The 27289-nt window shown below is 32.3% G+C and overlaps 1 protein-coding gene across 2 annotated transcripts in view; it reads right to left on the bottom strand.

The window, feature by feature from the left end:
- LOC118193453 (uncharacterized) overlaps positions 1-27289 on the bottom strand; it is a 917076-nt gene that overhangs the window by 285232 nt on the left and 604555 nt on the right. For both annotated transcript variants that reach the window (XM_085817668.1, XM_085817667.1), the window contains one exon: positions 10516-11450. In XM_085817668.1, coding sequence (XP_085673794.1) covers positions 10516-11398 — 883 coding nt within the window. In that variant the 5' untranslated portion in view covers positions 11399-11450. The remainder of the gene's footprint in view (positions 1-10515; positions 11451-27289) is intronic.

The following is a 27289-nucleotide window of genomic DNA, read 5'->3' as shown; positions in this document are numbered from 1 at the left end:
TTTTCTTCAAATCCTTCAATAGAAGATATATTTTCTTTAGAAAATGGAGAACTCAAAATTTAAAGGGGACTATTCATGTACTTTCTTCTTTCGTTTCGCTTACATTTTATTCCACGTTATCTTTCTTATCTAACATTTCTAAACGTACGTTTTATTTGAAGAGTAAGCTCATAAAACTATCTTTATATCAGAAATGTTTCAGAATTTTGTATATTCTCCCACATTATTTGATACAAAACTCCAGGAATTTGCATTTCCATTGAATTCTAGTTGTGTATTTAAGAAAGTCTTGCGATATAAAATAAGGCCTCTAATATATTCAGTCCAAATTTATTAAATGAAATCAGTGGTACAAAATCTTGCAGTGTGATACTGAAAGTTATTTACAAAAAAACTTTAAAGGTTTTCCCTCGTGGCACGTCCAATTTAAAGACGCAGAAGACTAAACAAAAAAAAAAAAAAATAAATAAATAAAATAAAAATTACGGTTACAGTATATATTTTAACTGATTCAACTGAAAAATGTAATATTTTATCATACAGGAAATCAATGTGAAAAAGCAGAAATCCAGTTCACAGAAGATAATACTATTATCGAAGTTTATGTTGCATCAACTTAAGCTCATAACATGTATTAATGTATTAATATTGACAAAATGGTAAAGGGTTTTGCAACTAAAAGCAGGATTTAAATCGATTACGCTTTTCCGACTAAGAAGGTCTAATTGAAATCAAACTACTGGCTGTGATAGAAATCTTGCACAAAAGTAACACAGTGTTTATCATTACTTCGGCATGTATTTTATGCGCATTTATACTAAACGAGTTTTTTCTGAAGATATCAGCTTTAGTGAAGTTGATAATGTTATTATATATTTTAAACATAACATTTTGTTCTTAAGACTTTTGACAATATCATTTTTACTTCCTTGTACAAAGTAAAATGGAAGTATTGTAATCGCGAAAAGTTTCAGGCAGCATATTTCAACGAAAATATCCATTTTGACCGCTATCGAACGCAATTTAACGATGTTTTTGAGTGATATCTGTACGCAAGGACAGAATAAAATACTCTTTTCCTTCAAAAAATTATAAAACTGCTTTAAAATTAATTCTGAAGAGAATTTTTTGTGGCGTCTGTACGAACGTATATACGTACGTATCGCGCATAACTCAAAAACCAGTAGCCTCAGAACATTGAAATTTTGTATATAGGACTGCTATAACATGTAGATGTTAGAATAGAATTGTACTGGAACTCTACCTATGGTTTTCACGTGTGGCCAAACTTCGTGGAATTTTTTGATAAAATCGTAAACGTTAACCGCCCGGAAAATACGAAGACAGACAGACAGGAGACAGATGTCTTGCTTTGCACCCGCTAAGTCTTTCTGCTCGCAGGGCGGAAAATAAGCCCCAAGGGCGAAGCAACGGGCGAAGCAAATAGAAAAATGGAAATTTTGTTTGAGAGAAAAATAATTTTGTAGCGTTTAATTCAAAATTGTTGATCTAGCTGAAAAGGTGATTTAAAAAATATGGCTCAGACTAAAATAATAATAATTATGGCCCAAGTAAAATAAAGATGAAAAAGAAGTTTAACCATGTATGTGACCTCACATGCAAAGAACGATGTGTCAAAAATTGGAGAACTCTATGTGACATATCACCTAATCATGAAGGCCTAACGTGCTGTTGTAAATATATGTTATGTTGAGTGAGGTGGTGAAAGTACTAGCCTAATCGAAATAAAAAAAGGTTAAAAAGAATATGGGGGAGGCTTCGTTGCATGCCTTCACAGACATTTTCTCGATCGATTTGTTTGATGGTTAAGGTATGATCAGACATGCTGTGATTAGGTTTGGGTCACAGATATTCTGGGATGATTCTTTTGCGATTTGGTCTGCGTATTCGTTACCAGAGACGGCTGTATGAACTTTTACCTGAGTAAGTGAAGTGTTTGAGGATTGCTGTTAATTATTAAAAACATTTCTTGAAGTACCGAGAAATAGTGCTTGATATTAGAAAGTGGAAAAGGCTGTAGGGAAAAAAAGCTGTGTTTGGCTGTGCATGTAAAGGCTATGTTTGCCAAAGTAAGTTGCCAATTAGCTTTACGACTACCATCTAGAATAGCGATCGCCAAACCGTTGATCTCGATCTTCTAGTACCTCGCGGGGACATTTTCGGTAGATCGCGTTAACCTGCGGTTGGCTAACCTTTATTTCTCCACGGAGCTGACAACTGTTTGTTTCTTCCGCGCAACTGCAATTGTCAACCACATCTCATAGTTGATTGTATACGCTTGAGGTTGTGAATGTTATGTGTTTCGAGTTTATATTAGACATTTGATAACTTGGACAGTTTGATTTATGCATTGGTACCAAGCTAGGTATGTTCTAACCATGCCGCGTTCAAGCAAAAAGAGGAAAACGCATCACTTTCATTCGGAACCGGAAATCGATTACTTCTTTACCGAGGTAAAGAAAAATGTGTGCGTTTACGGTGCTATGTAAGTATATCAGTTCGTAAGAAAGTAGTGAGTTCGTAAAACACTTCCAAGATTTCAAATGGATTTCAATAGTTTTTAAAATCGCCTTTTATAGAAATTAATGCTGAAGAGTTGCCTGCTTGTGTTATGGAGCATTTTGAATTTCAAGAAGATAATGCTGCAGTAGAATTGGAACTGATTGATTTGCAAGAAGATATATTCTGTAAAATCACTTTCTTCAAGTTCTGAAAATATCTGGCCTCTTGCTCCTAAAGAAAAATACCCAGTTCCGGTTCAGGTTTCTCTCAAAATGAAAGCAATAATCAGCTCTACATATTTGCGTGAGATTTCGTTTTTCAGAATCAAATTTACTAAAAGTAAATACAGAAACAGACTCACTCATGAACACTTTGACAACTGTATTGGAATGGCAGCCTCAACTTATTGATGACAAAAATGAATTTCTTATTAAAGCTAATAAGTCTAATAAAATACTGTCATTAATAACTACACTTAATTTTATTTCTTAGCGCAATTCAATTCAGTTTCTTTTTGTTATATACAGTTTAATAAAAATTGATTTTATATTTACTAGAAATATAAATTTATAGGCAATAAACAAATGTAAGGTTTTATAAAATAAAATTGTAGTTCTTTTGGTTGCTAGCTCTCAGGAGGATTTAAAAATGGCACAGTAGCTCAGAAGCTTCATACATTTGGCAACCACGATCTAGAACATAAATGAATAATTACATTATAGTAGTTATAAATTGAATATAAGAGTTATTCCTCATGTGCTGATATTCACAATGTATGATCACCTACTCACTACTATTTGTAACAACTATTTTACTAACTTAGGAAACCCCCAAAGGGAATTACGAATCATCAAATATTATATATAAAGAATATGTATACAATATTATCATTTGCCTCTGGATGTTATTAAAATAATTTCTGAGTATTTTAAAATTTAGAAATGCGTGCCAGTTTTCAAGCAACCCAAAGGGGAGTTTCTTGAATTTATCTTCATTAGATTATAAAGTTCTAGTTAAGTTACGTGTCCTTGGCTACTAGAACTTTTATGGGGCATCTTGTGACTATTTGCTGGTATCCTTACAAATGTATAAAATATATGTGTCAAGAAGGGTTAGAATACCCTTTTATTCACTCAAAGAAATGATGAACCTCCACTTAGGCTTTAAATTGAGATAGAAAATAATAAACTAAACTAATTCTAACTCGCTAAACGTAGCCGAAGCTGTACAAAAATAACTAACTGAGTTGGCCCTTAAAATTAAACCTCACCAGCGAATACTAACAGGCACGTATGTCTATAGCCATACGTAATAAGGCAGGTTTAAATTAATGACATAGCCCAAAGACAGAATGCGCTCTACTAAGAACTGTTGAGCTCTTCTACGGAATTCACTGAATTCCAAAATACTGGTTCTACTTCATTTACATAAAACGCGGTACTCAAGTCACATTCTGGCAAGGAATTTTTGGTGGAAAACAAGAATTTAAAGGAAATAACTGTTAGAAAATTTAAATAATCCTTATAAGGAATTATTGTTATTCGTTTCCAAGTCAGGGAAAGGTGCAAGTTATGGTAGTTTCTGTAAATAATTCCTAGAACTCGTAAAAATATACCTTCATTATCCACTTAAGTTTAACAAGCTGAATTTTCCAAACCGTGAGACCTAAGTATATGCACTCGATACCCTTTCTTCTATTCATGGAGGTATTTCGAGCCTAGGATTGAAGGCAGGCAGGAAATTCTTTTATGTGATCCTCCAATACAGGAAAGCTTTTATCCACCCTTTTGAATGAACGCATTCAAAAGTTGAGACTCAATTTCTGGCTACCGCTCGAATGAGCAAACAAAAGACAACGACTTTCCCAACAACTCGGCTCCTGAGTCCGTGCGAATGATTCGGAAAGCTGTCGTAAAATCTTTCGAATGGCACTGTAGAATATGTACGGAATGGGAGTCGGGAAGCATCGAGATTCAATTGTTGCTGTAACGTGCTGGAGGGGAGAGCTATAGTTAATGGACTGTTCAGAATAGGGGCGGGGCTTTCAAGAACAAGCGTGATGTTGGTCACGCATAACCCCGAGAATTAATAGAGACATCTTTCTCTTTCCATTTCGGAGGTTATTCTGCGCAACTTTTCAAACGCGATGTAAAGTCAAAATAGCGTAAACAGTTCATGCGATTAAAGAATGGTAGTTTAACTATTGCTTGCAAATGTAAATACAGACATTTAAATACAAGAGTACATATATTTAAGAATATTAAATTTAGAGGTTACAATGGAAAGCATACAAAATAGTATCTATGAACTTTGAAGCAAGATAGTTTACGCAAAGTAAGCTGTTATTTTCAAAAGTCAGCTTACTTATTTTAACTTATTAATGCCGTTACTAAATGAACAAATAGTTAAACATAAATATTAAAACTTCAAATCGATAGATGACTGAAATAGTTTATCTTACTTGAATCCACAACAGTTATCTTGTTTGTAACGCTTATATAAATGATTTCTATTTTTTCTAACCTCGGAGTTTATAATTTATGTATTAGAGACACTTATAAGGTAGCTCTCCCGCCTTCTTAGCATGCCTCCGTGGTGTAATAGACAGCACACTAGGCGCTTATTCGAGAGGCCCGAAGTTTGAGTCCTAGGGAGGGCTTTGCACATTTTTCATCTATTCTGCTTCAAAAAAAATCCTTATGTCTCTGTCTAATGGCGCCCGAACGAAAAAAAAAAAAAAATGTGGTATATGATGATTCTCCACCACCAATATTTGGCGATTGGGTCCCCTAATCAACAGTCGTCCATTAGAAGAGGGAGTTTATAAGGTATTTCACCCGTCTTCTTAGCATGCCTTCGTGGTGTAGTGGTCAGCACACTCGGCGCGTATTCGAGAGGTTCGTATTTCGAGTCCCGGGAAAGGCATTGCCCATTATTAACGTCTTCTGCTCCCAAATATACTAATGTCTCTACACACTGTTTACTGTATTTCCAATGGTTATCATAATCATTGTCATTAAGGAGACCTCAAAATTAATAATTTTGCGCATTGGAAACAAACAACAATAATGAAAAACAGTGCATTTTAAAAGCTGTGCATTTGAAAATTAGAAAACAATGGTAAGTTGTTTTATTTCGTTCGCTTATTTCGCATAAGGCACACAATTACTACGCAGATAATAAATTAGGTGCTCAGTTTTCAGTGCGTGGTTTAGAAGTTAATGTAAACCAGAGTAGTATTATATTAGTCCAGAAGATTATACTTGAAGTAAAGAATATGATAAATAGAAATAAACATGATTTCTTTTTCTTACTGAAAACTAATAATATATAAAAAACAATATGAAGACAGTTTAGTGAATCAAAGTATTTGCGAATTTTGTAGGTCACGCTAGCTCAAAACATTTGGTGTAATATAACTCGTTTACCATGCATCTAACGTAAGATAACTGTTAGGGATTGAAATTGTATTTTGTGTTCAGTCTTCCATCAACCTGCAATGATAGTATTTTTTTTTTTTTCATTGATAAATTTTGTTATAATGTTATTAAATAATTAGTCGGCCTTTTTGCAGACAGTAGAGTGCTCATGTAGTACAAGCTCGGTTAAAGATTGATCGATATTAATAATATAAGGTATTTTCTCTCTCCTTTCTGTATACCTTTGTGGAGTAATGATAGCACACTTGGCGCATATTCTAGAGATCTAGGTTCGAGTCTCGGTGAGGGCATTACTGATTTTTTTGTATCTCCTGCTTCAAAATAACCTAATGGCTACTATATGTCTTATTTTAAGATGGCCTCATAAATTTGGTAATTTAAGATGCTGTTATATATAAACGGCCCTTCCTATAGCATCTTTTCAATCACTTCGTCATTCATGTATTCTGAAAGCATTCCGAATCTGGTGCGAACAATCAGAAATTTTAAAACTTAATCAAAACTCATATCGTTACGAAATTCGAAGTTAAATGTGCAAATCTGCCTCCTCTTCCCGAAAAATCCCTCTCTTGTCCCAATTTATATAATTTAATTTGAAATCCAAAATGCTATTGGAATAAGAAATTAGAAATGTACGTGGGTTCCAAAGAGAAGGGTAAGAAGTGGGTAAGGAATTCAAAAGAGTAAAGGAAAGTAAATGGCTTAGAAATATTGTTATGTACAAAAGAAAAGTATGTAGGACTATGGAAGTTAGGTTTCAACTGCTTCTCATTAAAATGCAATAAATTATTACATTACATTTTAGATTTTATTTCCTTGACTTACTTTCTACTATGAGCGGCACATGCAAGCACAGAAAACTTATGTAAATTATCTTTAAGTGAAATTTGTTTCAATTCTTTATTCAGTAAAAGAATAAGGCAAGCAACTAATTAATTAAAAATGTTTCGATTTAGCGTCTCAGCAAGAAATTATTGACGCGTTTATATATTAAGACGGTAGCGAAGTTGAAAATAGGCTCTTAAAAATTCAAGTATCAAAGTTATCTCCGATACAAATGAGCCTCTTTTAAGTATTTTATTCGTATCCTGATTACGTTAATTTAAAGAGACGCAACTATACAAAGCTGGCATCATTATTACGAATCCTTGTTGAAGCATAGTTAGTCTTCAATGAACTCATCAAAGTCGGCAAGGCTAATCGTTAAGAGTGCTCGACAATGCTCAAGAAGTCATTGGGATACTTTGTAGTAGAAAAAAGAAAGAAAACAACATGAGCTCCCTTACTGCCTCTGCGTCGCGTTGGAAACTCATTATCGTAAAGTCGCAAGAAAATATTTTCGATGGATGTTTTTTTTCTTCCTTGCATCACCGCTTTACCAAGAGGAAAGCTTTTGTTTGCTTCCATCGCAACATCAACAGAAAAAAAAAAAAAATATTTATATATAAAAAAGAAAAAGAAAACACTACTGGAACTAAATGACGTATCGCTCAAGAAAACCAGTTCCAATTTAATGAACAAAGCAGAGACGAATGAAAAAGAAGACTGAAATTTAAAGCCGTTCTTCTTCAAGAATGGATCCGGGTTTTATCTATTTTCAATAGAAGTTCACGGATCTGCGGGTCGGAATTAATTTGAAATCATCGTCTTCGTAATACAGGGTGAAATGCTTTAGCGATGAGTTTGGTATAAAAGTGATTGTGTCGGGTAAAACCCGCAGAACCACCGAATCGAAATTTAATACCTATAAAAAAATTAAGCGATATTGTGATAAATGAGAATTTAGGATCTGATTAGAGCTAAACAAATTCAGGAAAAATTTTAGTATCACGCCATCATAAAAAAATGACATAGATAGTGTAAGTGCACTTCTGTCCTTCAAACTTCATATTCATGCTTCGATTTTACAAATAAAGTTTTTAATTTATTTTAAAAAAGTTTACCTTTATATTTTTAATAAGTAAATATCATATCTCTCTTATAGAATGCGCAAATAGAATATAATTCTGATGAAATCAAAACTGTGGTCCTTATTATTTTTTAAGCATTTTTTTTCATTGCTTCTAATATACAGCGTTTTCTTGAAATGCATTATTAAGATAATTAAATAGTAACATAAACTAATGAGAGCTAACAAACTGTGGGAAAAATTATCCTCAAGTACTATAAAGTCCAGAGAAGGGTGTAAAGAACCCTTTATTAATTCAATATAAATTTCACAGATAGCACCGACTCGTGAGTAATGAAGCCAGCACTCACTCAAAAGTTAAGAAGTAATGTGAAATAAAATAGTATTAAATTAGCCTAACGGTCTTTGACATGATACTTAAAGCACAGGCTGGCTCTGACTCGTACAAAACGGTGTAAACAAGCCTAACGATTAGAAGCGCTCAACGCCACAGAAATCTAATTACTAGTAAATTAAAAATAACAGCGTGGCCTTCATGCAGGTAGAACACGCACTGAAATCACCTTCCAAAACCTGCCTTTTAATATAACTTCTTTCTACGTTATTTGAATACACGCCTGCTAGCTTATTGATAGTCTGGCAAGAAAGCATGGACTGAAAGCTATACTATAAGGAAAGCTACTTTAAAATAAAAAATTAACTGATAGATAAATTAAATGCATCCTCAAAATGTCTTAGTGATAATACAGCTAAAACAGTTTTGCGAGAATTATCAAAGCGACGTGATAACTGCATCAATAATGATGTTCTTTCAAATGATTAGGTACGGGCGCAATTTATTATATTAATATAACAAACTAATGCGTATCTATAACTGATTTACCTAGAGAGATTTCTAAAAGTAATACACCCGGATTTATTAAGAAAGATGTAACTATTAATAATCTTGCGGATTTAAATAAATATGTTAAAAGAATACGTATTGAATGTTCGCCAAGTAAATAGCAAAATTTTATCTGAATCTCTGATTTTTCAGCGGAAATTTAATACTCAAAAATAATGTTCGATAAAAGATATTTCAAATTTAATGCTAAGCTTAGTACATTTAGGATTCACATAACTCATGAACAAGCATTTGCACATCAGATAAGAAACATACAGTATTTATCTGCTGTAAATCTCTTTGCTGGAAATGCAATTTAAAGACGCACTTTAGAAACCAAATACAACCTACTATGCAACTTAAAGTTTCATTAAATTTTAAAGAATTCCACCAAATAAAATAGCACTTAGGGAATTTCTAGTAAAAATTCAATAATAGTGGAAGTATATTATAGAAATGAATAAAGATAATTGTATGACAAAAAACCATAATTTTAATATTTCATTTTGTTTGTTTGACTTAACATAATCTTTTATGTTAATTACTAATCAGAATCACCCTTTTGCCCAAGATTGAGTTATGAAATTAGATATATAGCTTTTTATATTAATTTTCTTAACATTTTGAACCAAATGTCTTTCTTTTCAACTGTAAAAGATGAAACTAGTATATAAGAATTTATACAACGGTTGCTTCAATGGTTTGAAGCCTATGGCGCAGCTAATCCCCAAAAGTTAAGCAAGCAAGCGCGATTTTCAAAACCTAGTATAAATTAAGCATAATTTTAATATTGCATTTAAAATGTCTTAATGAAAATTTTTATCTAGTAATCACATAACAAGTTAGTGTGAGTTGTAGTGTATATTGTAATTATCTAAATATATACTGTTTCCTAACATCATCTTCTTTTATTTGAAATCCCCTTTTTAATTATAGTACCAAAAATATTAAAATATGTTGTTTAATTTTCAAGATAAACTAATTTCCATAAAATGCATTTAAAAGTCTTTATAATACAAAACAAACTTCATTACGCGTCGCGTTAAAATAATTAAAATGCATTTTTGAAAAACATCTTATATGTTCAGAACTAGACAAAAAGGTCTTAGAAACGTGGTGAGATTAAAAAAAAAAAAACTATGCAGAAATGTCAGAACTTTCATGAACTCCTTGTAAATTCTACATTTCTTATGTTTCTTTCCTTGTTGTTTAAAATTTTAACCTTTCACTTTTGTTCCCATGATTATTTGTTCTGATTCTTAATATAATGTTTATTCCTATTTTATTGTACATCATTGTTTTTGCATGATACTTAAGCTGTTTTATATGTTTGGATTGATCCTTCACATAAAGCCATATGTAACGACAACATTTTTGAAAAAACAAAATGATTGTGAATGAAGTATATAACAAATAATAGAAACAATACAATGTCTATTCAGTAAAAATATAAGGAGCTTAAACTTGAAATATAGAATCTCTCGCATCTTTTTAATTAAAAAGCATTACCATATTTTATACCACCCTTCTCCAAAGCAACATTAATTTTTATCTTAAATACAATATGTATGTAATTTTATTTCGCTCATAAAAACATACCATTTTACACTCATCTCTGTCAAACTAGAAAATAAAGGTAAAAATACGGAAGTATTTACTAAGATTAACAGATGTAGAAGGGTTTTCTAGAAGCTCTTTTTTATATTAAAACTAATAAATTGCTTTTAGAATGCCTTATGATTTAGGAAAATGTTACTTACCGTATATGCCACTAAATGCTTCTTCGTGAATAGTTCTTATTCTATTATCCTCCAAATCCAAAGCAGATAAATGTTTCAGTGTAACGAAAGATTCCTGCTCAAGGTTTACTAGATCATTTCCAGATAAGTCGAGATCGCACAAAGAAAAAGGAAGATTTTCAACAAGAATCTCCGATATGTTGTTGTCATGCAGTCTTAATCCTTGCAGACAATTTAACCTTTGAAGAGCATACCGAGGCACTTGGCCTAGGCGATTACCGCCTAAGTTGAGCCTTGTAAGACTGGCCTCTGTACCTAAAAATGCTCGGCTGTCTATGAGTCTAATTCTGTTTCCGTATAGTGATAGCCAAAGAAGAGACTCCAAATTGCTAAATACATGAGCTTCTAGAGTCTCGATGGAATTGTAATCTAAACTAAGGGCTGCCAGGGATTTTAAAACTGAAAGAGATCTTGATGGAACTCGGTCCAAACAATTTCTTGCCAAATCCAATGATTCTACTCGCGATGGATCACCAACAAAAGCATTATGTTCTATGGCGCTGATGTTCGATTGCACGACAATGAGATTGCGGATATCCAGACCTTCCAGAAGGTGCTTCGGGAAGTTCGAAAGCTCTGCGCGAGTGATTCTTAGGAACCACAATGTTTGTCTGGTTAATCCAACGACATCAAGAACCTCTCGCAGCTGGATGGAGCTGATGTCTGTGCAAGTGACGTCCAATCCTTGCGCCCGCTCCATGCAGGTGCATGGACTCAGATGTTGAGCCAGGGGGCAGTCAAAGTGCTGTTGACCACTGCTGCAAGTGATGCACATGGCTGCCGTCATTATGACTGCTGCCAGCGATGCCAGATTCATTCGAACGAAAGCCGGCATTCGAAGCATGACCCTGAAGCCGGTGGTTCGATGCCGAATGGTAACATCGTCATCAGCAAACCTGAAAATAAAATTAACATTAATGGCGGAATATTAATTGAATACGTCCTATATTCTGATTTTTTTTTCAGTAAGATATTAATTTGCTTAAAATGTTATAATACTGTATTATTATATATTAACATATACTCGAAATACCCAAAGATTGGAATTGCAATTTAAAATATACGATATTTAATGATTATCTTGTCTTACATAGAATCGTAACTCAACTAGAGATTATGTTTACATGAACATAAACAAAATATTAAATTCTGAAGATTTTATTTATTTAAACAGTATGCAATATTGCATAGTTTATAAAATGAAATTAACAACGTGCTTTTTATTTTCTTCCTTCAAAAAGGGCTTCATAATTTCTTTTTAAGTTTGGGTAAGACAACATTTTTTTTTTTTTTTTTTTAATTTTAAACAAAAAATGCAGAAAACAGAAAACTGTAACGGAAAACCTTTTTCGAGGGGAGATAACAGAGCTTTAAAACTCCCAAATGTAACCTCGCTTATGATTTAATTTTTGTTACATACGAAAACGTGAAAAACTCCTCAAGCATAAGTAACAAATTCAATGCTAAAGTAGGACAAAACGCACTATCTAATGCATCTTGGCAATGACGTCTCAAAATGCGTAGATATACATTCCCAAAGTAATGTCTTATCGTAAAGAAATATGTTAAAGGAAAAGTACTATCTTTCATATTCAAATATTTAAAAAAATAAGGATGCTTTCGAATGCGCTTTTTTATTCCATTAAAAATTCTAAATAGTCAGCTGAGTGGAAAAAATGCAAGAGAAAAAAAGTTAACTTTTTGGACCTATATAAAAACATTATACTCACAAAGTAACCGTGTTTATCAAACTGCAAACGGTTTTTATCTCAAACACGCATCCAAGAAACATTTTCTTAATTTATAAAATGTAAAAAGAAAGTTCAGGTAGCAATTTCGCTTTTACCTTCTTACGGCGTATTTATATTTTTTCCCAAAGGGACAGCTATAAATTCCTTTAAATAGGTCGCTAGTTGCTCATTTATTTTACTAATTGTGATTTTTGTTTTAGAGGGATGATTTCTGCTGCTATAGTCGCAATTTTTGTTTCTGAGCTGTTTTATTCTAAATATTTTTTAACTCAGTCAAACAAAGCATTGGGGTGTTTTACTCGGAAATGGTAGCAATAAACGGTGTTATTTACTTTTTTTATCTTCTGCCTGAAGATAAAACTGTGTTGAGCGTTTGCTTTCGTAATTATGAAAATTCAGTCTCTCACTTTGGAAGCCTCTGCATTTAACTTTATTCTAGCAAAAAGAAATAAAATTTCTAGAGGGAATTTACACATACTTTATCCTGGAGACTCACGCAGTTCATTTTTTAGTGCATAAAGTGCGCTAATGTTTATTTAAAATTTTTAACCTTCTTTCTTTCTATTTCTCATCTGGATTTCAAAAGAAAAGATAAATGAAGTGGTTTATTTCAAACTAGGATACTATTGCTTTTAGCAGATTTCTGTCAACGCTGATATTTATATATTTTATATTTACGCTAAATGAAGATTTAACAAGTGAATTTCCCATATATACATATTAACTCTACATATGTGCTGCATAATTATGAATTTCAATTTTATTCCGAGCTCTGAATTACCGTCTTTTATTTTCCAAATGCCTTTACAGTTGTCTACATGTTCTTCCAAATTCACTCCGTATATTAAGATAGATGAACTTTAATTCTGAGGAACTTTTGAACTTTAATTGAGGTAATTTGATTTTAGTTCATATCTTGGCAAACAGGCTGGCTGTATGGTTCTGTTAAATACTCTTCCCCCATCAGTAAGGCAAATGTAAGTTAGTTTGCCTTAGAAAATCTTACATGAAATCACAACTCCCCTTAAAAAGCCGTTGTATGCTTTGCCTTAAGCAACTAGCCAAGCCCTTCATCAAAATGTACATGAAATTATTTAAAAATGGCTCAAACGTTTCATCATGTCTGTATATAATGACCTGCCTCTTAAAGAAGTAATAGCAACGTGATGCTAGAATGATCCCTGAATTATATAAAAGAAATTTAGGGATCATTTCAAGTCTTGAATTCACAAAAAATTGGAAATCTAAACCAAGTCCTGAATTATTTAAAAATAGCAGGGTTCATATGAAAACATCTACTCTTATCTTCTGTTTTTGGAACGATAAACATGTAACTACTATTTCTCTACTTACTCATTTCGCTATATCTGAAATAGCTGTCTTCTATGTTGTTTCCTATATTTAAGCAATTCTTACGCAAGAACGCTAATACACACAACACAAACGCTTTTCTGTTATAATTGTATATGAATGTAATTCATTAGAATTAAATATAAATACGCAGGCAGCCCAACCATAATTAATAGAAATTTACATCGAAATTAGCAGTAAAAAGGCGAATTACTGTAGTTGCAACATTTTGCGTCATATGTTCGTTTTTTTTAATTAATGAAAGTCTTTAATGAAAACCACTGTTAGTTTGGCTAACCAGCTAGATATTTCAATAAAAACATTCAAATTTTTAGTAAAAACTAGAACGAAGTCCAGAAACTAAGTTCTGGACATTCTAAAGCTGATGCTAAATTTAAATATACCTCATCATACCTAAAGCTATTTAGGAATAAAATGTATTGAACAAGTATCATACAATTAAAATACTTCAACAGAATAAACAGAGTAAGAATGGCAAAATCGTCACGCAAACGGTATAGTAGTTACTGCGGTAACGAAGGGCCCGGGTTTGAATTCTGGAGATGTCATGGTTGTATTTGTCCGTCTTTCATAGGAGGTAACAGTATACTGTTATGGTAACTGGTACACTGTCTATTACTGTAAAGTTCTTCAACAATAAAGTGGATAACACTTAGTGGTGGCTAAGCCTAAATCGGTTGATTGTCCGCCAATGGAATATAAGACTTCAGAAATTTGAAGATAAAAATTAAAAACAAAAAAGTCTGAAACCCTTTCGAATTTTTACAATTACGCTCAAAGAGTCGTAATTTAACGCTTTGTGTGTTACATTTACTTATTAAATAGCAATTTCTTCGCACTTAGGCCATAAAATTCAATTCAACGGCAACATCACAAAAAGTTTAAAAGAACATGCCTTTAGAATTTTCGGTAAACAGTCTCGCACGCTGGAGATAATTGTTTCCATACAGTATTGCCATTGATCGCTTTGAAATCTTTGAGTTTGTTAATCAAAAAATTATTTAATGTTTGACATAATATGAAATAGATAATGAAACAAATTCCAAATTCCAAATTTGGGCTTCCAGGTGCCCATATTCGAATGGAGGACTACGTTATTCAAAATTTGATGCCTCTAGATACCGTTGTTTTTTCACAATGCGAGAAATATACATAACTTCATGCAGATTCTTCATTATTTAAGTATAATTCAGGGCTGTAATACTTGGTGGCAACAATCTGAAAAATGAAGCGACATTTATAGCGAACCGACGGAAAACGAAATTTACAACCCTTCTGGGCAAATTTTCCGTTTGGGTTAAAAATTCTTCAGGAATATAAATTTTTAAAGCAGTTTTAGATATGTAGTTGCGTTTGATGAGCGTATATGCATATTTAATAAAATACAACGAAATTTCGTGTGTGTCGTTAAGGACTGTTGCAAAGCCGAATGAAATGTCTGTAAATTTAATACCATCTATATCAACAACATGTTTGCCATTATCATGCAAGAATGTGTTTCAAGCGAATAACTGACAACAGCGAATTAATTTCAAATCACCCATCGCACCCTTTCATTTATTATAATTTCCTTTACTTATACCACTGGTATTTTGAGCAAGGCATTCAGCACGAATGACACATAATCCCATTCCCTATAAGGATTTACTTTGTCACAGGATTTGTCACCTGCTAATCGGATGAAATCCCCCGCAGTGCGTTTTGGGAACGTGTGATAAACTTACGATCGCTGGATATAATTTCAGAGCAAAGCATATATAACATTTGGCTAGTAAATGTTCCCGCCCTGTTATTATTACGGTTATCAAGTTTATCTATTGCAGCACAAGTGTTTACCGAATTTTAATTGAAATTTAAAGTATATGTTAAGTTTTTTTTTTATTTATTTTTAAACATAAAATTTTCCAGAGACTATTAAAGAATTTTATTAGTGTTCGTTATGATTTCCATTGCTTCAAGTTAAACGCCGTTGTCCACTTTGACCTAAATTCTAGATCGGTTTTCGACTTTTTAGGAGTCTACCTGTCAGCGGGTGCATTCGCTAAACACTGATAATTCATCCCGGGTTCAGTCCTCGGGAACAAGCTAGTAGCATAGGCATTTTCGTGGTTTTCTTCATGTGTAACATGAATACGAACAAGTTTCCTTTCGTCAGTTCATCACAAAGGCATCTATCTCATAAGAGTGATAACTGTTTTCTTAATGTAAAACGTCAATACAATCAATGTTTAGTACTACGGCAAAAGTCAGATTCGCATCGTTTCTGGGAAGGATGCAAATCATTATTATGTAAAATTCGTATCTTAATTTTTCAATCAAAATCCGTTTAAATGTGTTTATCTTGAGCGAAATATATTGAAGAATTGAATAACTCAGTTCTCACTTCGCGGAAAACAAAAATTAATAAAACCTCTGAACATTTTCATTAAAAATTGTTAAATACATAAAAACATAAAGCGCCAAATACAGTTAAAAAAACTGTTTTTACAATTAAAATTAGGGTTTGTGCGCAAAAATAAGCAATTCAGCCAGCAGGCAACAAGGCACATTTTTCGGTGCGCAAAAATGAGTTTAATTTTGGTCTCACTCTGCAAAGCGATACTGAAGGTATTAAAACTGAATTTACAATTTCAGTTTCAAATGCAAACAAATATGGCTGCTGTGGTAAACAAAAATTAGGCTTAACGGCACTTAAACAACTTTTAAATTGTTGATAACTCTAAAACTAATGCATGCAAATTGTCTAAAGGCATAAGAACCTTAACCGGAAGATAAGAACAATATAATTCAATCATTTTTAAAGCAAAAATTGCACACATTTTACCAACATATAAGAAGGAAAAAAAATAAGCTCACCGAACCAGGTAACAAAGCGGAAATATATATATTTATATAATAGTGGAGCAACCGATTGTAACGAAAAACAGAGGTGCACAAGTTCCATATACAAAATTTCAAGGTTCTACGAGTACTCCTTCTTCAGTTATGTGAGATATATACATACGTACAGATATCAAGAAATAAAAAACTCTTTTGAGTTCATTTTAAATTCAGTTTTCAATCATTTTTGGCAAAAACAGTCCTCTCTCTGTCTGTACATACAGATGTCATGCAAAAACATCATGTAAATGGTTTCGAGAGGGGTTGAGATGGATATTTTCATTAAATATGATATCCGAAATTTCTCGTGCTTACAATACTTTCTTTACTTCGTAAGAAGAATTAAAAAGAAAACTTATTGCAGTATTCTGTATTGCATTTTCAATGCCTCAGTAATATTTTTTAAATAAAATGATTTCAGACATTTTGCATTTTATAAGCACACAATGTTTTTCAATTTTTAACACTTCTTTTTATATTATAAACATATAAATAAGAAAAACATTAAAAATTATATAGTTATTATATAATTATATTAATTTAACAAAATCTCTTTTTGAATTTTGTTTCCTTACAAACTTCTATTGCAAATATACATATTTTTCACATGTTTGTATCTGAGATTTGAAATGTACAATGATTGTTACATTTCAAATCTCAGATATTTGGCAAATATTTTCATTCTGGTACAGGAATTGCGTTGTCAGCAAATACATGAATACAGAATTTTATAATAAATCTTTTAAATCAGAAATGACTTATAAATAAATAAACGAGTATCTGCATAATAAATCATTTATGAAGTACTTTCAGTAATTAAGACACAATAACACGCCGAATAAATACTAATTCAGAAGTCAAACAACAAAAATCAGCGTTAATTTACAAAATTTTCACAGGACTAGTTTCGATGGTTTTACCGAACCATCATCTTCAGCTGCAAAACCGATCCTATCTTGATCCTATCTTGTTCCGTTTCCTATCTTGTTCATTTGCGGTTTTGCAGCTGAAGATGATGGTTCTTTAAAACCATCGAAACTAGTCCTGTGAAAATTTTGTAAATTAACGCTGATTTTTGTTGTTTGACTTCTGAATTAAGTACTTTCAGTGTCTAGATAAACTAGTAATCCGCGCTATGACAAATGATTTAACATGAGTGTTCTGATATCTTCATCGTAAGTCATTTTCAACATAAAAAAACTCCTCCCCTTATTTAATAATGTTTTTCTGGACAGCTGCAAAATATGTATATTACGTTTCTATTTACTTTTGAAAAATGTTTAAAATTTCACAAACTTACACAAAGAGTATAAACAGTAATATAGCGCTCTTGTAATTAAACTGATATCTCTTTCAATTTAGTTTACATAGAATATAATTTAAAAATATCACCTTCATCTGAGTGTTTCTAATTTGATCTGGATGTTCAGTGAATATAGGTGATGTTCAGACACTTAATATGCCATAGATATACTGACTGCAAATATTTAAAAAAAAAGTTAACATCTTTGGAGATTATTTCAGTTAACTTCATTTGCCGATAGTTTGGACCATTGGGTTATTTCTGTCTATCTTAAGTGTCTCTCAAGGAAATTAGCCAGTGATATCTTGAAATAAATAATAACGCGATAACATTAACAGTGTTAAACCAACACCGTAAGCATTGGCGACTGTCTAAGTTTCTCATATGCTACCTGCTGTTTACTTGTCATGCTTTTACCCAGCCATGCTTATCGCGTCACTTTCCAAGATGGCGCCGCAGCAGGAAATGGCTTTCCGTATGCCCCGTTTTGAGGTGTAGAGATCTTTGGTTTCAGTGCAACGTGAATTTCGTGAACTTTTTCTGCGCGGTGTCTCGTGAGATAGCGCACGGTCCACTTTTCTTCTGTTTCTAAAAAAAAAAAAAAAAAAAAAAAAAAAAACTTATCCACAACATATTTCTAGACGTGTTGCAAGGCTGATTGTTACCGTAGCTAAAAATACCAGTTTCGATGATTACACTTTTCAATCGGACGGTGCTCCAGCCCATTTTCACTGGTATGTACTAGAGCTTCTTAATCATCTTGTTCACCAACGCTGGATTGGACGTACTGCAACAACAGACAGCAACCTTCTGTCTTGGTGGTCCCATTTGCTGAATTTAACACAATGCGATTTATTTCATTTTGGGTTAGTTAATGACCGAGTTTTGTACCGCCAATACCCGCGTCCCTTGAGGAAGTGTGTGGTTGGATGACTTGAGGAAGTTTGGTGGTGTACAGACCGTCACGGCGGACATGCTACACCATTAATTAATGAAATCATAGAAAATTTTAGAAATATAAAGGAGAAACACGATATTTTGTTGCATTGTGTTAAAGCTGATGTGGGCTTTGCCGGCAACGAGAGGGCGGACGTGCTGGATAAGGAGGCGGCCATGGTGAAAAATGAAAATTTTATAGAACTATCCGTTTCAAAGAAATAACGCAATTAGAGTAATGCAAAAATATTATCTTGATAAAGTCACAGTAATAGAATAGTTCAATAAGAAATAAGGACTTATTGATAAATAAAAAATAACTCAAAAATGCCAATATAGTATAATGATATAGATGCAAATCAGTGTGTACCAAATCATAGTAGGTTTCTGGGGTATCTCAGTAGATTTGGTATGCAGGAAAATTCATTATGCTTTGCTTGTAATTCACCTGGCTCCTCTTTCGTTTGAATGTAAATTAGCAGAAAGTGCACGACAGAAAATGAAAATTGCAAATTTTTTAAAACATAAGGTATAATAAATTACGTAAGTTTGCCGAAGAGATTGTAGAGTTATTAACGGTTAAAGGAGTTCTTATGATGTTTTTATATAATTCAAAATTATAACTGTATTAACTAATTGTCTTTTATTATACTTTTATTTGCATTTTAGTGATCGTCAATTTTTATAGGTTTAATTTGGAGTTTTTACTTATAATTGTATTCATTTTGACTTATTCAGATACTAATTTTTTGCCTTGTGATTTTTTAAAGTCTATATGTCCTTGTCGTTTTTACTTGATAAGTGTTAATTGTGTGTTTATAGTTTGTGTTTTAATGTTGTAATTGTGCTTGAGTTTGGTTTTGTGGTGGAATTCCTTATTTTGTTGTGAACACTTAGAGGTGACCCAAACAAGATCATAAGGTCTATTTTTAGACCAGGTAGATAAGTTCGTATTCCTCTCATTTGTAACCAAATATGGGAAGATTTGATGACCACGTAGATGTGTGTCGTGTGACCAGGGGGTCACATGTTGAAGGATCGTAATTAATGCATCAAAAACTTGGATATTTGCCGCTGCTTATTCAGTAAGGCTTGCCAATATAAAGTAATACATCAATTTATTATTAATTTTTAAAACAGCACCATTCATTTATAAACACCCTGCCCATATCTTAATTCCTTAGCTACTTTTTGTTCGACATAAAAATAAAAAAATAATATGCAAGGGCTCATCATACTACATAATCATACTTATGAACTTTATTTTTCGGAATAATATTTTTCTTTTTTTAATTTCGTTCATCCAAACCATTTGAATGTTTATACATTCTACTTAAACGTATTAAGGAAGTTCTTCGGAATCTGAAGTGAACATCTATATTACTTAAGCGATTATTGAAGTATTTTAAAATAATTGAGCGTTTTAGGCAGACATTGTAGACATGTAGGCAACACAGATGTTAATATTGCTTATTTAAGTGAATACAGTCATTTTATTATACGTTATATATTACTGAAACAGTTCGAGTAATGCGCATATTTAGTCACAATATCAGTTAGGCGTAATATATTATAAGTAATAATGCCACATGTGATACATAACGGAATGACTATAAAATTTTAATCAAATTACTCAAATACTGTATGAATAACGCTTTGCTTATCAGAAACCTGAATACATAATGCCTCTTCTCAGAGGGATAAAAGTACTGCTATTTTATAACACTCGTTTTTGTTTTTGCAAAGCAATGAATTTTATATTCGTGTCATACAACTGATGTGAAACTACAAGTATTCATTTCTTACGGCTCACGAATAACTCGAAATTGCTTCAGCTATACATAGCATAAAATCGCCTCAGCTCAAAAGAATGTTTACAGTTTTAAAAGCAATTTCATGCCAGGAAAAGTCATTCCAATCCAGAATGTTTGCTCTGAATTTGATGGTTATTACTTCATAGCCCAGTCCAAGGAATATTCACTCTACTTACTATATTTAGAACACCAGACGGATAAGCATCCAGAGTCAATGTTTATCTTCATTTCTTTCCTGGATTGTCTCTTAGGATTTAACGGAATGAGTTTGTAAACTTTTAGATATTCTCTATAGGAGTATATTTATAACTGTTGACGCCAAGATTTCTGATCTGTTATGGGTACTGAATTCAACACTCAGATATACTGTTTCTTTCAAAAAACTTAAATATAATAAATTGAAAAGTCTTAATGTTATAATTGTCTTATATTTTTTATGCTAGTGTTTAATTTCGTTTTTTATCGAGGTTTGGCTATATTCGAACTGTTTCATTTTTAAATAATACAAATGTAACAGCAACCTGATAACTCGGACCTTCCGGAAAAAGGTCCTTGAAATAATGACGTTCAAATTCCAGAAAAGTTTTACCGTATCTATGAATGCAAAAATTAAGTGAAACGTACATTTAATAAAATATAAAATATTTTAAATGTTTTATTTAAAGTTTCAAACTAAGAAAAATAATGAAGGCTTAAAGAAATTCAGTCACGAATTTGAACGTCGTATGAAGGATTGAAAAATTTAATCAAAACTTAACATAAACGTTATTACAACATACCTCAGAAAAAATAATCTAGTTTAATAAAGTCTGGAATTAAGTCTGAGAATTAATCGAGAATAAAGTTTTAAACCTTTAAGTCTTTACGAGATAGTACAATTTTCTCTAAAACTGTAATCAATATGAAAATTTCAGAACCATTTTCTCAGAAAATTATTAAAAGGTAAATTTGGTAAAATCCCCTTATTGCTTCTTTTATGGTTCAGTTTTTATGATTTCTAGTAATTCTACTTCACTATGACTGCCGATCGGCATTTTGTATCTGCTTTTAGGTCTCGGTAAATGTTAAAGGTTTGCTAATTGTCCGTGAAGTGCTTCCAAGAGAACTTGGAATGAATTTCAAAATTTCTTATTTTTAAAGTTTTATGCCCCTCGTTTCTTGGTCTTAATTTATTGCTATTGTAGCTATTGTTACGTATGTACAGGTTCGTAATAGATTGAATGCGTACAGTTCCGATGATAGTTTAATAAAATTTATTTTATCAAAGGAGATACTTCACAGTTGGGGAAATTTCCATCAAAATAACCGTACAACTCTTCACAGTATCACAGAATACAATCAAAGAATGTTAAACGCAAAGCAATGCAAAGCGCATTTAAATATGGAAGCTACCTCGGAGAATCTCAATATTCCGATCTTATGCTGAACTAAAACAACAACTCATAAATGAGAGCAGATGCTCTCTGAGGCTTTATACAGTTTTCCACCGGCCGCCGATTAATATCTAGAATTTTCGATTTTACTGGATGGCATATGAGATCAGGTACGGCTACCGTTGCAAATGGAATCAATTACAGTTATTCAATTACAATACCTATTATGGTGATACAAGGACCGTATCCAAATGTCGAAAAATGGTCACTAAGTTTCGCAATTTTTGTCGATTTCTCTTTAAATTTAGGGCAAAATTTAATCACCAAACCGTTGCTACCTTGGCGATATCTCGCCAGTTTAGCGAGATAGTCATTTACACAATGTTAAATTGACTAGCCTCAGTGTTATTACTTCCCCGGCAGGCTTCGTTTCTCTAGATTTTCATGTAATATTATACAACAGTTTCACATAAAACTGCACTAAAATCAACTATCTGTGTACGAAGTTCGTAACACTATGTTTGTAACCAAATTCCGTAGCTTTTGCTGCAGCGATGATCCGCTAATTGGGTTACTTTGTTTGCAGGTGTTATTTAAACGCATTTGCATTTATGCTCCCTTGTATAATATTTCATTTTCCGAATTTTCTTTGTTTTTTATGTTGTTTCTTTTGATTATTTATTACGTTTTGAAGGTACGTATCCGAAATGTCAAGCAGTTTTTCGTTCCTTCAACAGGCAGCTTTCATCTGAAACTTTCAATTACCTTTATATATTTATATATTATTTTTCTGGACCATTATATAAGATGTGCAAATACGCCTTTTGAAATCTTACACCTTTCTGAGAAATTTGATTTCTAGGAAGGAAGAGAATTCAGAAATAATAAATCTTCCCTGATTAATGTATTTTCGGGATAAGAGGCGTAGAGATTCACTGTTTATTTATTGGTCTGACACAGGGATCAGAATTTCGAAACAACAAAGTTATGAAGAATATACTTCGAGATAACTATGATAAAGTACGTTGATTTAATGCTGAAAACGTAGGAGAAATATTCCTGACGATGTACCAAGGGATTCGAGACAAAGGAGTTTCGAGATATTTTGATTTTGCTTATGGCACTTCTCAATTCCATACTTAAGGACCCCATTCCGGATACGAATTCTTGGGTTATTTACAGGATTCCTTGCCAATGTGGTTTAATTTACATTGGTCAAACTAACAGAGCTTTAAAATGTCGCGTTAAAGAACATGAGGCACATGTTATGAAAAATGAAACACAGAAGGCCTGTGTTGCCAAGCATTGTAGGTCTGAAAATCACACTTTCCATTTTTCTACAGCCTACATTATTGAAACAGCTTCTTCTATTGGTGAATTAGATTTTCTACAGGCTTTTCATATTCAAACAATCTTTATGCTCTGGTTAACAACCGTATTTCCAATCCATTTTTACCTTCAGCCTTTAAGGAAATTATGCTTTAGTTTTCTTGTTTCATCAATAGATGGCGCCAGTAGCTTAACTCCAGTCAGCCATTCTTATCTTATCTTATCACCACATCTTATCTCGTTCATTTACACTTTTGCAGCTGAGGATGATGGTTCGTTAAAACCGTCAAAACTAATCTTGTGAAAATTTGCAAATAGAACGCTGATTTGTTGTAGTGTGACTTCTAAATTAATCTTTGTTCGGCTTGTTATTTAAACCTAGTTGAAACTATGTTTGAATTTTTTGTTCTGGATTTTCAGTTTCAGTTCTGGTTCTTGGAATTGCAAGCATATCTTTCACTTCCTTGTCCTGTGTTTCAAAGGATTGAAGGTATAGTTTTAAACATTTTTGCTTCAGAATGAATAATTCACATTCCGAAAATTCGTAAATGCTTCAAGCTGTAATTTTACTTTGTCTATCTTATCCTAATATGATTAAATATCATGCGTCGTTTTTCTTTATAACCACACTTTAAGGAAAAATACTCGGCAGTTTAAAAAATCCTCTGTCCGACTGTTCATACCCCTGCCCCACGCACCCTTTACACGTATCATCATTTATAAATGAATTAATTTTCTTTTTCTTTTTCTTTTTTTTTTTTTTCGGTTAAAAAGTACATGGGAACAAATGTCAAGCATCATTTAATTTATGTAAGCGGAAAATGACACATTTGGTTTATTCATCGATAAAAAACAAACAACTTTATTAATTTAACGCATTTATTCGCAATAAGTAGAGCTTCATTAACGACTCTCTCTCATTTTCGTTCGTTTAGGGGAAAAAATATCCATGCTAAGGTTAAAAAAATATTAAAATTTGCTGTTAAATGATTAAATGTCAAACTTTATTTCCTAGTTTTACCAAAATGCATAGAAAGGCAGAGTTAATTAATCATTTCAAAGAAAACTAAGTTTCGAAGGACATTATTTAAAACGTAATATTTGAACTAATGTCTTTTTTGCTATTAGCTTATTTATGTTAAATATCCAGAATTCTAGTGTTTATTAATGAAATGAAGTCTCACAGAAGAAGGATAGAATATGCTTACAAGGTGAATATGGTAATTAGAATATCAGTTTTAATGTTTTTGAAAACAGTTAACGATCATTGGATCTTCGTTTATTGAAACAAATATTTTCAAATATACACAATAATGTAGAGCTTATATTGAAAGAAACTTGGAAGCTATATCAATAATGAGGTTTTTCACCGACTAAATCAACATTGTAGAAGCTAGCATCAGTTACTGAATTGCATTTTTATCGCTTTAACTAAGCAACATCCTTTGTATGATAAGAAAACTCATAATTTCAAGGATACTGGGTATATTTTCAGGTGTTAAATGGAACGATCATTTAAAAGATGTAAAGATTATGAAAGTAAAATGCCTAGTTCAGTGGTTTTCAAACATTATTTTACTGTGTACCCTTTGGCCTTTCCATAATCGCAATTTTTCAAATCCCAGGTTTTCTAATATTATCACAAGTGCTAGGCAGATAATTTCAGTAATTCAAAATATATTAGGAAAAGGGAAAAAGACGTCTGTGAAATTACTTTGAATGTGCAAAAGCAATTTAAATGCCTTTCTTTTTGTTACTGAAATATTATCGTTATCAAACGTTATTGACAACAATTAAGAGATATTAAAATCATTATAAAAACATCTGAGGATGTTTTTGAATTCTCTATATTCAGCTTTTAAAATAAATAACGAAACATTCAAACTGTGCTGTAACAGCATTTATTGATAACAAATTCACGTTTGGTGTAGATCACTGAAAATCTCCCTTTTTCCATCAATGCGGAGAAGACGTAGATACAGATCATTCATTAAACTAGACGCAAAGATGTCGTGGTAAGAAAAAGTGTTTTCTTTGGAGCAGAAGTACCATAAATTAACAAAATAAGTTATCTGGGTTTTACCATCAAGTATCCGTTCGAGTAGAAAAGCAATAGTAACATTGTTTCTACCTCGGAGGATGACGGGTATCCTTTAAGTTTCATCGGACGGCCTCTTTGAGACCTCGCAGCGGGTTGTGAAATTTCACCGTTAGTCGTCATGAGAGAGATAAATATTTCCATACTTTTTAATTAACCTCCTCCATATAGAACAGACGGTTTTTTGTCTCTATTGCGTTTTTATATATTGTAATTATCATTGCACTTTTATATATTGCAATTATCATTGCATTTTTATATATTGCGTTTTTATATATTGCGTTTTTATATATTGCAATTATCATTGCATTTTTATATATTGCAATTATTAGTGCATTTTTAGATATTGCGTTTTTATATATTGCAATTATTATTGCATTTTTATGTATTGCAATTATCATTGCATTTTTATATACTGCAATATCTAGGAGTAAGCAAGTAACTTTGAGGGGGAAAGCTAAGAGTATCCTTACATACCTCAGGTTTATAATTAATGGCCTACTTTGCTTTTTGAAAATGAATGGGCCATTTAATTTAACGCTAGAAACATTATGCAAAAAGATTTCTTGATCTATAGATGAATACTCTCTTTTAAGCTATTACAAAGTCTGTTCATAAGCTTTTAATTTCTATTTCAGTTTCATAGATCATATGATTCTAGTACAATCTCGTCTTTGTTTCATCATATGCGCTAAATTAGTTAACTAATGCACTGCTATTGGAATGTAAATGACTCTGCATTTACTTTTATTGAAATGTAAATGTTTGTGCATGTACGTTCTTTAAAATACAGATGTTTCTGCACGTAAATTTATTGAAGTATGGATATAAATTTCGTACACTTTTATTAAAACTATAGTCCGTAGCAAATTGTTAACTAGTACTACCTTTTAATTTTGAATTTTATCATTTACAAGTGCATTAAGACATCCTTTCCCAACAAAATTAGCGGTGCTATGTTCTTGAGTGAAAAATAAACTTAAACCACTTCCACTATAATCTCTCGAATGTTCTCGTAATCTCAACTGATTCGTGCCTTTGAGTTGGTTGATCTTCCAATTGACCGTGAAGTCTTCTAACCGTAAATTCCACTTCCTCGTAATCTGTTCGGTAGACATTCTCTGCTCAATCATATCGGAATTATGATATTTGTGTCTTCTTCCGCCACTAAATTTCGCGTCAGTTTCTCCCTTAATAGGTTTACGGAGTTTATGGTTGCTGTTGTATCAACAAAATTGATTTCGTCTTGATGGAGGTTACGACATTTTCCAATTAAAACCTGTAAGCTGAAATTTCTCATATGTCAAAACACGAAGAATAGACATTAAACTTGGTCTTTGGCGACTATTGTAAAATGCTTGAAAGAATATCTCTTCAAACATCCTGTGCATATCAGCTCACATATCTTGTTTAACTTTGTACAATATTAACTTTTTTAAGAACATAACTGTGCAGTTGAAAACTCGAATGAGTCTACTAAATTTCATTTCATTTCATTCGAAAATGCCATTTGATATTCTATTGCAGAGTTAAAACATTCTTATAAATATCAATAAAAACATAGTGGCTAGTCTTAATGTACACTCCGTGTCACATAGACAAGTAGAAATGCATTAACTTACAAAAAGAATGACTGAGAAATACATTACATATGGTTTTACTAAGTTAAAACAAATTACGATGAGAAACAGTCATGCCATTGTAAAAACCTTATTTTATTCTAACCAATTATTTTTAGTTTGACTTTCTTTTCCCTCCTTCTAGCATGAATGATGATTCTTCACCACTAGTATTTGGCGACTGGGAGCACTAATTTCCAGTCGCCCTTAGCGTACAAGGTATTTTCGCCCTAATTCGGCGTGCCTTCGTGATGTAACGAT

The sequence above is a fragment of the Stegodyphus dumicola genome, chromosome 5 (assembly GCF_044657685.1).
Source record: "Stegodyphus dumicola isolate Sdum_Otavi_A_Nest chromosome 5, ASM4465768v1".
Lineage (NCBI taxonomy): Eukaryota > Metazoa > Arthropoda > Arachnida > Araneae > Eresidae > Stegodyphus > Stegodyphus dumicola.
This window is presented reverse-complemented; position numbering and strand designations above follow the sequence as displayed.